Raw genomic sequence first — 12,054 nt, 5'->3', positions numbered from 1 at the left:
TGTGGATATTTAGTTTTGTGGAGTTCTGGGCACCTTGGAATTCTGAGTTGATAAAAAGCTTTGATTTTCCAGGCAGGGGTCACGTGACAGTATTTGAAGACAGTTTAAGCAGGAGTGGGATGGTGAGGCTGATGGCTGCTCTGGTGGGTAGAGTCCAGATATGCACAGACATTCCCTCCTGGAAGAAAGCCCTCGGGCTGGAATGTCAAGCTTGCTACTGTTGTGAGACCGTGGATATTTCAGATTTAAAAGTTACTATATATGTATATTAGAATGGCTGTTTTGTATTTGCTTATTATTGCTAAAATTTTAACAATTTGGGTTTTATACAGAATTAGTTTGGTTAGTTTTTAACGCTGATGACCGAAAATGGCTACATCACTGTGTTCTGAGGATTTGAATCTTGTCATGAGTGATGAATGTGTTAGCAGTTGCTAAGGCTGAAGCAATGAGGAGGGTGTACTTGTACCTTAGAGAAAATTGCACTAGATTTTAGATACGTAGTCAACTGCAGTCTTACTTGTCATTTAAATAGATACAGGCAAAATATCTGAAAGGAAGGACGATCATTGGAGTGGCAGCAGGCAGGTTTCATACAGTGCTGTGGACTCGAGAAGCCGTTTACACACTGGGACTGAATGGTGGACAGTTGGGTAAGAAATCTTTCATGGTGATATCCAAACACTGCAGTATGATCTTAGCATAGGCATTTAATGGCATTTGTTTGTGTACATTTTTAGGTCACTTACTGGACCCCAATGGAGAAAAGTGTGTCACCACTCCTCGCCAAGTCTCTGCCCTGCACCATAAGGATATCGCCGTGTCTTTGGTAGCTGCAAGCGATGGCGCCACAGTCTGTGTCACCACACGAGGCGATATTTACTTACTTGCAGACTATCAGTGCAAGAAGATGGCAACTAAGTATGTACATTTCTGGGAAGGAGCCTGTCACTCTAAGACAAGAATTCAGCGCTCTAGCTGCTTACCAGCTGACAGCTGCATGCTGTGCTCTGTGAGAAGACGGAATGAAGGGAAACTAAGAATGCTTTCTCTGATGATGTTGGTTTTGGACAAGGATCCAAAGTTTTGCTTGCATATTATAACATAATATTTTTGAATCATATTTAACTGAGATATGTCCCGTAGAGTTTAGTTTCCTTTATAATGTATCTGGTACACATAACTAGGCTAACCATCATTCTTGGTTTATAACATGATCACTATTTCATCTATAGGGTTTGATATCTTTTTTTTTTTCCTTTTCCCCCCCCTATCTTTATTAACTTGGATATTTCTTATTTACATTTCGATTGTTATTCCCTTTCCCGGTTTCCGGAGCAACATCCCCCTAACCTCTCCCCTTCCCCTTCTGTATGGGTGTTCCCCTCCCCATCCTCCCCCCCCATTGCCGCCCTCCCCCCATAGTCTAGTTCACTGGGGGTTCAGTCTTAGCAGGACCCAGGGCTTCCCCTTCCACTGGTGCTCTTACTAGGATATTCATTGCTACCTATGGGGTCAGAGTCCAGGGTCAGTCCATGTATAGTCTTTGGGTAGGGGCTTAGTCCCTGGAATAGGCTTTGATATCTTATATACTATGTATTAAAAAGGATCATTGCCATAAATGCTCTGTCCAGCCTTACTCTTTCCATCTCACTGTGCTGCTGCTCTTGTCCAGTGTAGGCTGTTGTTGAGCATGCTGGAGTAACGTGGAGTAGACTAGCTGGTACTTGGGATACCAGAGAATACAGAATCAAATTTAGGCATGGGTACACATGCCAATTGTAATTCTCTGCCTTGTACTTATACACAAACTCAGGACTTCACCTCTGGTTTTATTTAGAGTGATACAAAATATAGGTGTTTAAAAATAATTTGGAAGTAATCTTGTGTTTCTGGTAGTTGATTGATTTGCGTCTGATTGACAGCAGCAGTGTGTTGTCTCAGGTCTTTCCACAGTAATTACCTCTGTAGGAAACTGTTTCACACTGGTGTCTCAGAGCCTTGTGCAGTGTCCGTTTTACTATATCTCATTAGAGTAGGTCGTCCAAGCATGGACATAACAGTGCACAACTACAGCTGATCCCTGGGGAAAGGTAACGTGACCTGTGGAAATACTGCCTCAATTTCAAGGCAGTTAGGGATGTAAATGTGGATGCAGCAGACTTGTTCTTGCCCGTGTGAAGGCGATGGCGAGATGGTGATGTCATCACATTGTTAACTCTAAGCTGAGTTCGCCAGACGTCAGCTTACCACATCCTATCTTCCCTAGTGACATTGATTGTAGGTTGCATTTTAGTTTCAGAATCATGAAAATGTGGTCATACGTGTTTCTTAGAATCAATTAAATAGGTGTGAGCTGACTTTTGGAGTGTTAAGTTGTAGTTTTAATCAGCATTTATAAAACATTTTAAACATATTAAATTGTGTAAATATGCCTTCCTTTCAAATTTTCAGTAAGACATTGTTTTGATAGAGATGAAAGTACTAACGGTAACTTTGAAAACTTGTTTTTTCAAAGCAAGTAAACTTACTGAGAGGAAAGACAGTGGGAGAGTAGCAGTTGGCAGGCTCTCCAGTGTCCAGACAGACAGAGGCAGACAAGTGTGTGGCCAAGGGCTGAGTGATTAGCAGTGACCGTGACTTTCATGGCATGTGTGCCTGCTTAGGTCTGGCCAGATTCAGTTCTCATTTCTATTTTATTTTAGTTTTTTCTGTTAAGATGCAGTTCTATTTAGGAGCTGATAGTATTCCAGAGCACGAAACTCTAAATGAACATGTATCTTACTTAGCAAGCAGGGTCTGGGTACTCATGGAGTGGAGGCTTTGAGGGGACAGTCGTGCCATAGGAAGGAAGAGCTGCCTGGGGGGAGGGACTGTGTGAGTGCAGATTGCACCTTTCTGTCTTCCCTAGCATAGCAACCACTGCTTCAACGGTCGTTTCTATGAAATTAAGTGCTTTAGAGAATGTTAATTATGATTTTTCTTTTTCACTCAGACAACTAAATTTGAAAAAGGTTCTTGTCTCTGGAGGTTGTATGGAATACAAGGTTGATCCTGAACACTTGACAGAAAATGGGGGTCAGAAAATATGCATCCTTGCTATGGATGGAGCTGGAAGAGTGAGTAGCGTTTTCTGTTAAAGACTAGTATTGTGATTTACATAGACCATGGTAATATGAAGTGTAGTGCCTGGCTTTGGATGGTTGCTACTGGTGCTCCTGCCCTTCTGTGACATCCTATTGTAGAACTAGGGTTGCAGAGACACACAGGACTGTCTCTAACCCAGTGGTGCACACCACTGCAGCCTAAAGGTTCATTTGTTCATCAGATGAAAACAAGAAGTTTGAAGTATTTGGTATGTAAACTGAATATTGATCAACAGCATTGAAAGATAGTAGAAAATGTCAATTATTTCTCTTAACAGTAAATAGAGGATGTATTACAGATTTGGCCATAATTGCAAGGATTGTCCCAGTTTTGGTTTTCTGTAAGTGTATATACAGTATGTGTCTGTGTGCAGAGACTACGATGCCCTTTATTCTACTACACCTGTAAACAGCAGTGTGCTTCTAGATCTTAGCTCTTAAATATAATCTTTATTCTTGTGCAAATGTATCAATACCTTTCTCTAATAAAGCTAGGGTTAAATATCTTAATTTTCAAATTATGTTTTTGTGAGCAGATGCACGTACAAGCACACATACACAACACGCAGATGCTGGGGTGCACTTATGTGGACGCCAAAGGAAGAGTTAGGGGAGCTCCTCTCTTCGTACCACGCAAGCCCTGAGTATTGATCAGGTCATCAGACTAAGCAAGCAGCTTTACCTGGGAACCCATTTCACCAGCCTAAAATATATTTTTACATAAAGATATGCTTAATACAGACTCAAAATTATGTTATAAATTATAGATATCTTTTAAATTTAAATGGTATTGTAAAGCTTAAGTATATTTAAGTTTAATACTGTGTATTATATATTACTAACACTGATAAAATTACACTCTGTGGCTACGAAAACAGTTTTCTTATAAAACAATGATATCAACTATCTTGTGAGGTATAAGTCATGGTCTGACATCTTAGGAACTGAGCAATCAGGTCAGGCATATTTGCCAGTGTTACAGAGTGTCCCTTCTCTCCTGTGCAACACCACGACCTTTGCATAGCAGTGCGTTCCTGTGGTCCTAGCTGGAGGCTGAGGCTGTACTTGCTGCTACAGTCAGTGCCTCTTGGGCTGCTCAGAAGGCCCTGTTTCAGCCCCACCCCTCACAGATAGACAGACACATGAAGATGTAATTGCAGCTCCACCTGCTGTGTGTTCCTAAGCATGAGCTGTAGCCATTATTTTCCTAGTGGGAGCCTGACGTTGGCAGGTACTATTTTGTGCTTTCCTTTAAAAAACAAAAAGAGTGGTTATGAGGAGCCATACTTTTGGAAATCATCAGTTTTAACTGGGTATGGTGGAACAGCCCTTTAATCCCTTTTACAGGACAAGGAGGCTGGCACTCTCAGGCTAGCCTGGGCTGACTAGGAAGTCTGTCTTTAAACCAGTCAGCACCTCTGAGCAGTTTTACGTTTAGAGCATGGCAGGTGCCCAGGCAAAGGCATTGGTGCTGCAGGTGGAGCTGCAGCCTCCCTCTCCATCCTCTGTGAACCTTAGCAGTACTCCCTTTCCAGTGCCCAGAACCTCTGAGAAGCTTGACACTGCGGTGACTTCTTTAGTTAAGCCTCTTTTAGTGATAATTAAGTATGTCTTCCTTTTCTCCTTGAGAGTGGGTTAGGTTGAGTTTGGTAATTATCTGACATTAAAGCATGACTCTAACATTCTAGTGTGCTGCATTATTCCAACAGGACTGTTTGCCCCACACAAGTCATGTGGGAAACAGCACCTCCTTCAGGAGTGTCATTGAAACACATTTTAACATGTGATGTGGCATAATCTATTTCCTAAAAAGTGTAGTCTAACATCGTCTTGATTTTTGTGGTCTCTCTCATTGCTGGGGAAGAGTAACCATGGAAACACACAAGCTAAAGCTTTTAGTCTGACAATGCTGTTTTTAGTTCAGATGTGCTTGTCACTGAACTGATCTGATGCTGTGTGCTTTATGTTGTGCTGTGCTCTGGTTTCCTCACAGGTATTTTGCTGGAGATCGCTCAGCAGTTCTCTGAAGCAGTGCAGATGGGCCTATCCTCGCCAGGTCTCAATCTCCGATATCGCTTTAAATAGAAATGAAATTCTGTTTGTCACACAGGATGGGGAAGGATTTAAAGGGAAATGGTTTGAAGACAAAAGAAAGAATTCTGAAAAGAAAGGTCAGTTAGTATGACTGCACTTAAGTACCCTAGTCAGCCTTCGATGTGTTGGGTACCGCTCTGCTGACCTCTAAGCTGTGTATTTGTCTGTGTGGTTAGTTCAGCGCCTGTTTGCCACAGACTGTAAGGTCACACATGGCACAGGGCATGAGTGTCCCTCTCTGTCATTAGCATTTAATATATTCTTTGGCATTGTGGTCTTTCATTATGTCCTCTCGAGTCACTGAGTCACTTGTTATATGCTTAGAGTATCTTAAGAGCATTTATGACTGCTCATTGTTAGAAACGCTTCAAAATTATAAAGCATGAAATGGGGAGTTTTACATTATATTGATTTGTTGTGTTTTATCTTTTTATAGATGACTCAAGTCTGTAACCTGCAAGGTGTAAAAATATGGGATTGACAGCTTATAGAGCCAAGAGATACCTTTTATGTAGCGTTCCCTGAGACAGATAACTAATATAAGTACTCATGAGTTTCTTAAGAGCAGGGGATGGGAATAGCTGAGAGTTAGAGGAAACATGGTGACGTCCAGGAACCTGGAATAGACTGCCTTTGAGAGTGTAGCCAGAGTGTGGGTCTGTCTTGTAAGAAGACTTGCAAATCTTCAGAGTTTTTGCATCATTCTCTTAGTGGTCTGACACAGAGTCCATGATCTCATGCTTTTCTGTCCTGGTGACTAGCTATCTGTGAGACCCCGTCCCCTTCCCTTACATTTAGCAGGTACCACGTCATGTTACTCCTCTCTTAATTTACTAAAAAATATTTATTAACTTAATTTATGTATATGAGTACACTGTCACTATCTTCAAACATACCAGAACAGGATATTTGATACCATTATAGATGGTTGTGAGCCACCATGTGGTTCCTGGGAATTGAACTCAGGATCTCTGGAAGAGCAACCAGTGCTCTTAACTGCTAAGCCCCATCTTAATTTTTTTTTAATCATTCCTTTTCCCCTCTCCTGATTGATTGTATTAGTCCCAATCTATACCATTTTTTATTATTTCTGTTTACTTAAAGTAATAGTCTTTGTGTTTATTTTCTCATTTAAAATTCTACTGTTGCCAGAATAATTGTTATAGGTGCCATGTCTACATGGAAACATTTCCTACTTTGTTTTTATAGACTGGATCTGACTAGTTATTAGTCATACTTTTATTGCATGTTCTCAATACTCTTCTTAAGGATGGGGACATTTTGTCCTGACTCACAGTAGTGGCACAGTGTGGTCATTTGGGTATTTGCTCAGTGCTTGCAAGAGAATGGAGGGAATGTGTAGTGACACAGAGGTTCATACAGAATTAGTATAGGTAGGCATGCCCGTCTGAAAGTTAACTTCGGCTGCAGTGTGGAAGGTGTATTTGTTGGGAGAAGAAATTATGGCTAATTCTGGAAATTCTCTGTGTAATTACACAGATCGCAATGCTATGTTGAAGATGGAGAGGTTCTAAATTCTTTAGAAGAACTTCATGTGTATGAAAGATACTTTTATATTTTCACATCATTTTTCTATTCTAGTTACTCTAATTTCATTGCAGCCTTGATTAATGATAGTTCGTTTATTTTCTTTTTAGCAGACATTTTACCAAACCTACATCATTCCTCATCAGATGTGTCTTGTGTCTCTGATACAAATAGTGTGTATGAAAGAATTCGACTTGAGAAACTTCCTTTTGCCCATAGAGCTGTTAGTGTCAGCACAGATCCAAGTGGGTGCAACTTTGCAATCCTACAGTCAGACCCTAAAACAAGGTATAATTGTCTTTAATATATTATGTTTTTAGAAGGAATAATCATTAGACCATTTTTTTTGTTCTTTTCAGTAGCTCCTGATGCATATTTAATTGAGGAGCTGTTATCAAGATCTGTAGAGACCGTCAGCAAATGGATATGGTACAAGAGCAATCAGTGGGGAGAGTGTGTCTTCCCCTTAGTTTATACCTGATTTTGAAAACATTGAAGACAAATGTGTATGCCCACATAGGATCTGTCTTTAGTCCATGCTATACTTGAGGTCTCAGGTTTTAAAGAATGTACTATAAATACTTCTGAGGTAGTGTGTAAAAGTTTCTGACTTTTGAATATGATAATTGACAAGAAAGAGGTCATGTGTATGGTCATGTGTTCTAAGTATACTAGGAGAAAGAGAAGAGCAGCACCAGTGGCATTGTTGAAGAGGGAGGAAGACCTAGATGTTGGGTGACCATCCATCCATTGTGGTTTGCCCAGGTCCCCAATTTAGCACTGAATGTGTCATAAGCTGGGAAACCTCCCAGTCTGAGGCAGAGTAAGGGCATTAATCACTTCCCTTGATAGTGATAGGGAGGGCATACAGCACTCAGGGTTGTAGACTGATCATATATATATATATATTCACTTGCATGAGTAACTATGCCTTTTAGTTTTATTTGCTTAGTTTCTGTTATTTTCTCTCACATAAGTTATGTGAGAAAGGAAAAACCTGGGAACTTTTCTTGTTTTTATTGTTTTCAGTTGTTTAACCTTATGCAGACATGAGTAGAAAGATTGATAGAATATTTAACATTTTGGGGTTGATATTCTTGTATTATACCAAATGCCAGAATTGAATGTTTCTAAGTTCAATTTAAGTCAACCATTTCTTTTCAAGAGAATCAGTTTGGGATCCATTTTCTTGTTTTCATCATAGTAGTAATTATCTTTGCTTCATTTCTAGCCTTTATGAAATTCCAGTTGTGTCTTCATCCTCCTTTTTTGAAGAATTTGGCAAGCTCCTGAGGGAGACAGATGAAATGGACAGCTTCCATGACGTGACCTTTCAAGTTGGCAATAGACTCTTCCCTGCACATAAATACGTTCTGGCAGTGCGCTCTGACTTCTTCCAGAAGTTGTTCCTTTCAGATGGCACTCTTTTAGAACTGACAGATGTTTACCGGAAAGACGAAGATGCTGCAGGGTGCCATCTCTTTGTGGTGGAGAAAGTTCATCCTGACTTATTCGAATACCTCTTACAGTTCATGTATACAGATACCTGTGACTTCTTAACGCATGGCTTCAAACCAAGAATGATCATGAACAAAAAGTCAGAAGACTCTAAGGGCTCCCCAGAGTCTCGTCTGCATGCTGTGAATTGCCATGTGGATGATAAGCAGAAGTCAGCATTTGAGGTGTACAGAAGCAACCAGGCTCACACACTTAGTGAAAGGCAGAAGAGCAAACCCAAGTCTTCTAAGAAGGGAAAGGGTGTTGGGGAAGATGATCCTGTAAAGATGTTGCAAAATGTCGCAAAGAAGTTTGGCCTCAGTAATTTGAGTAGCAGGTACAGTTCCTCATCCTGTGCTCCCCAGCTTGCCTCTTTCAGACCTCCTTTGAAGCATGGTTGCTTGTGTTTCCTTTCACTCTCCTGTCTCCAGCTTCCCTTTGCCTCTGGGGTAGCAGTACATGGCTGCGCACCTTTCCCTCACTGCTGTTTTCTGGCAGTTATCACTCAGAGACTCCTTATTTAGATGAAAGAACAGAAGGGTGGCTGCTGGGCTCCAGTGCTGTGCGGGGAGTCTGTAGTGGAAGAGTGGCAGGTCCTGTTGTGTGCTGGCTGGAAAGCTCTCTGGTCTCAGACCTGCGCACTGTCTGCCTTGTTGCTCACCCTGGCCAGGGCAGGTTTCTGTGGACCTCAGGCTCTCAGTGTGGAAAGTGCCTGTGTTGTTGATAAAGGCTTGCATGGAGTTATATACCGTGTCTCACAGCCCGTCACCACAAATCAGTATTGATGGTTCCTTTCCCTTACAAGAGTGCCACGTGAAGCTGCTTGTGCTAGTCTAACCTGTCATGGCTTGGAGCAGCAGGAAGGGGGTGTGCAGTGACTCCTGTTGGAAAGTAAAGAAGACTGTTACAGCTTTCATTTGTGGCTTCTCAGAAAGGGTATTAGGCATATTTTAAATTCTAATTAAAACTGATTTATTATGGCTTGGAATGAGGTTTCTTATTACTTTCTAGGAGATGACATAACTGTGTTTAACTGTAATAAATCTGTTAGATTTTGTTGCGTGTTGGTCTTAGGAGAGGACTGTATTCACCTTTTGTTAATTTGTATTTTTCCTTGATAGGTTAGATGGAGTCAGATATGAAAATGAAAAAATTAATGTTATTGCGAAGAAAACTGGTAATAAACTGAAGCTAAGTCAGAAAAAATGGTAAGTAGTAAATGAGGATCAGCTTTGCATAGCTAGAGTTTTGGTTCCCAAGCTGGAAGTCGAGCTCTTCTCGGCCCTCATGAGAAAGGAGAAGACACCTAACACCCGAGAGGGGAGTCATTGAGCAAAGAGCACTCACTGCTTAAGTGATTGAAAGAAGTCCTTCTTTCTGTTTTATTCAGATAAAGAGAGGGATTTGAACTGTTCCTTTTCTTTACTTATGAGTCTTATAAGTGGGAGTTTATGCGGACTTCCTCCCCTATCAGATTGTGTTTTTTCACCTCCTCCCCTATCAGATTGGGTATTTTCATCTCGGGGATGAGGGGTTTGCTTACTTTTCCAAGAATAAATACTCTATATACGTTGTTAAAATATTGTCTTAGATACTTCAGAGGTGGTAAGTTTTGGGGAAGGAGAAACTGACATTTTTTTGCGGCTTACTTGGCATGTTCAAATAAGAGAATTGAAGAGTTTCGAGTATGCTTCTGATGTCACTAATACCTTGCCTGCAATAAAAAAAGAAAACCAAGCAGAAGGTTTTAAAGTTTATATTCAGTATCCTTTTCAATATAGGTTTAAAAATGATTGGGCTATTGCTGTTTTCTTGGACAAGGTACATGCAGATCCATGTTCCTATTCTTGCCAGCATTTGATAAGATTAAAGCTGAGCCAACCCTTGGGCTTTTCCTCCTCTTTGCAGATATGCAAGAAATTGATCTTTGTTTGATTGGACTTCTTTTTCAGTTCGTTTCTCTATGATGTTACCATGAAGTCTGTGGATGGAAAGGAATTCCCCTGTCATAAGTGTGTGCTCTGTGCAAGACTTGGTAGGTGGCGTCTGTGAGCTGTGCGTGCTGTGTGGATTCTGCTTCCCTGTTCTCACTGCACTGTTTTTCTTGCAGAGTATTTCCACAGCATGCTTAGCAGATCGTGGATTGAGGTGAGCTGTGAGTAGGCACTGCATAGAGCAGAGGCTGTGCACTCAGACATTCAGAACTGAAACCTTTTATTTTGGATTAGCTCTTTAATTCATTTGTGTTCATGTGTTTTCAAGTTTGCTAGAAAACACCCAACATTTGGAAGTTAAAACTGTTGCTATAAAGCTGATTAAAATTCACAATTACCATTATCGAGACACACAGTAGTATTGTCCTGTGTGTCTTGTTTTCTGAAAATTTCTCTTTCCCTTTTTCATGTTATATTTTAAATTAAATGTCTCATTTCAGATTTGTGATTTATAAATTTTTTCGAGGGTCTTTGGTATGATTTTTTGTCTGAAGTTTTTCATAGTAGTAGCCCAACTTCTAATATGGTAGTGTTTTAATGCTTCAGATTAATGACTTACCCCTGCCTTGTGTGCCCATAGGCCTCCAGCTGTGCAGCTCTGGAAATGCCAATCCAGGCTGAGATCCTGAAAGTTATTTTGGACTACCTCTATACGGATGAAGCTGTGGTGATAAAAGGTACTGAAAGGAGGCTTACCTGGTTCCGTTATAATAGAGTGGTCCAATCTCCATGAATCATTGTTTCCTCCTGAAATGAACTATCCCTAGATGATTAATTTAAAATAAGTAACAGATTATTACGAGTCGAAATCAAGCAGAAAAGTTAATTTTCATCACGCTGAATTATTCCTTTTAGAATTGATTGTTATGGTTGAAATTAGTGTTAGAAGTTTTATCTCTTTAGCCACCTCTGATTAAGATCACTGAGTACAGGATGTGTAGTTTCTGACAAATTCTCTGTGGAATTTTCCTTTTCCCATAATGTATGAGCCATGAAACCGTTGTATTCAAGGGAAGTTCATGAAGGAATTGATTTATAAGTGTTTTCAGTTGGAACTCTTTAAATGTCCTGTTTGATTGGCCGCAGTTCTGAGTGCCCTGTCGGGTTTTATGCTGTTAGTTTCAAGGCTCAGGTTACACTGAGGATATGGTAAAGTGAAAAGACCTTGTGTGTTTGCAAGAGATGACTGTCTAGTGGACAATCAAACTCTGTAAGGAGATAGGCGCAATTAAGCAGGGAAATTGTCTAAAGTGGATGCATTTTGTGAGGTACCAGTCTGCATGGGAAAACTGGGTGGCCTTTGTTAAGGAGGTGTGTGCCTGAGAGCAAGACTGAAGATTTGTATACTTGAGTGTGTAATTTAAACTTTAAAATATATTTACTGTGTACGTTTTAAATAATACATGTATTTTAAGAGAAATATATATGTATTCATACCCCATATTTGCACATTTCTAAAGAACATATCTGTTACTTGTTAAAATTTAAAATTGTGCCTCTGTCACCATTTTCAATTGCACAATATTTTCACCTGTAAATTAATATAAAAAAATCTGCTATTTAACTATAACAGTGAGTATAAGGCATGGGATGTGCTTCCATAGGTTTAATATTTTCTGTGTACAGCTTTTACAATCACTTCATTTGTCCAAACAACTTTCAGAATTCTTTTTACCACTATTTTAAATGGAAATTTTTTAAAATTTGTGTGTGTGTTACATCTGTATAGGTCAGATAAAAATCAGGTATCTTCCTTTGTTGTTTTTCACTTAATT

The 12,054-nt window shown here is 40.1% G+C and overlaps 1 protein-coding gene across 5 annotated transcripts in view; it reads left to right on the top strand.

Moving 5' to 3' along the window:
- Ibtk (inhibitor of Bruton tyrosine kinase) overlaps positions 1-12,054 on the top strand; it is a 73,251-nt gene that overhangs the window by 22,915 nt on the left and 38,282 nt on the right. For 2 of the 5 annotated variants that reach the window (XR_015626659.1, XM_087562234.1), the window contains exons 7-16: positions 536-653; positions 741-921; positions 2,996-3,119; positions 5,140-5,317; positions 6,902-7,076; positions 8,020-8,622; positions 9,407-9,493; positions 10,238-10,320; positions 10,396-10,433; positions 10,860-10,956. Coding sequence is in view for 3 of the 5 variants with exons in the window: in XM_087562234.1 (XP_087418360.1) it covers positions 536-653; positions 741-921; positions 2,996-3,119; positions 5,140-5,317; positions 6,902-7,076; positions 8,020-8,622; positions 9,407-9,493; positions 10,238-10,320; positions 10,396-10,433; positions 10,860-10,956 (1,684 nt within the window). In the remaining 2 variants the exon portion in view is untranslated. 5 annotated transcript variants of the gene reach the window in all.

This window comes from Rattus norvegicus, chromosome 8 (assembly GCF_021556685.1).
Source record: "Rattus norvegicus strain SHRSP/BbbUtx chromosome 8, alternate assembly SHRSP_T2T, whole genome shotgun sequence".
Classification (NCBI taxonomy): Eukaryota; Metazoa; Chordata; class Mammalia; order Rodentia; family Muridae; genus Rattus; species Rattus norvegicus.
This window is presented reverse-complemented; position numbering and strand designations above follow the sequence as displayed.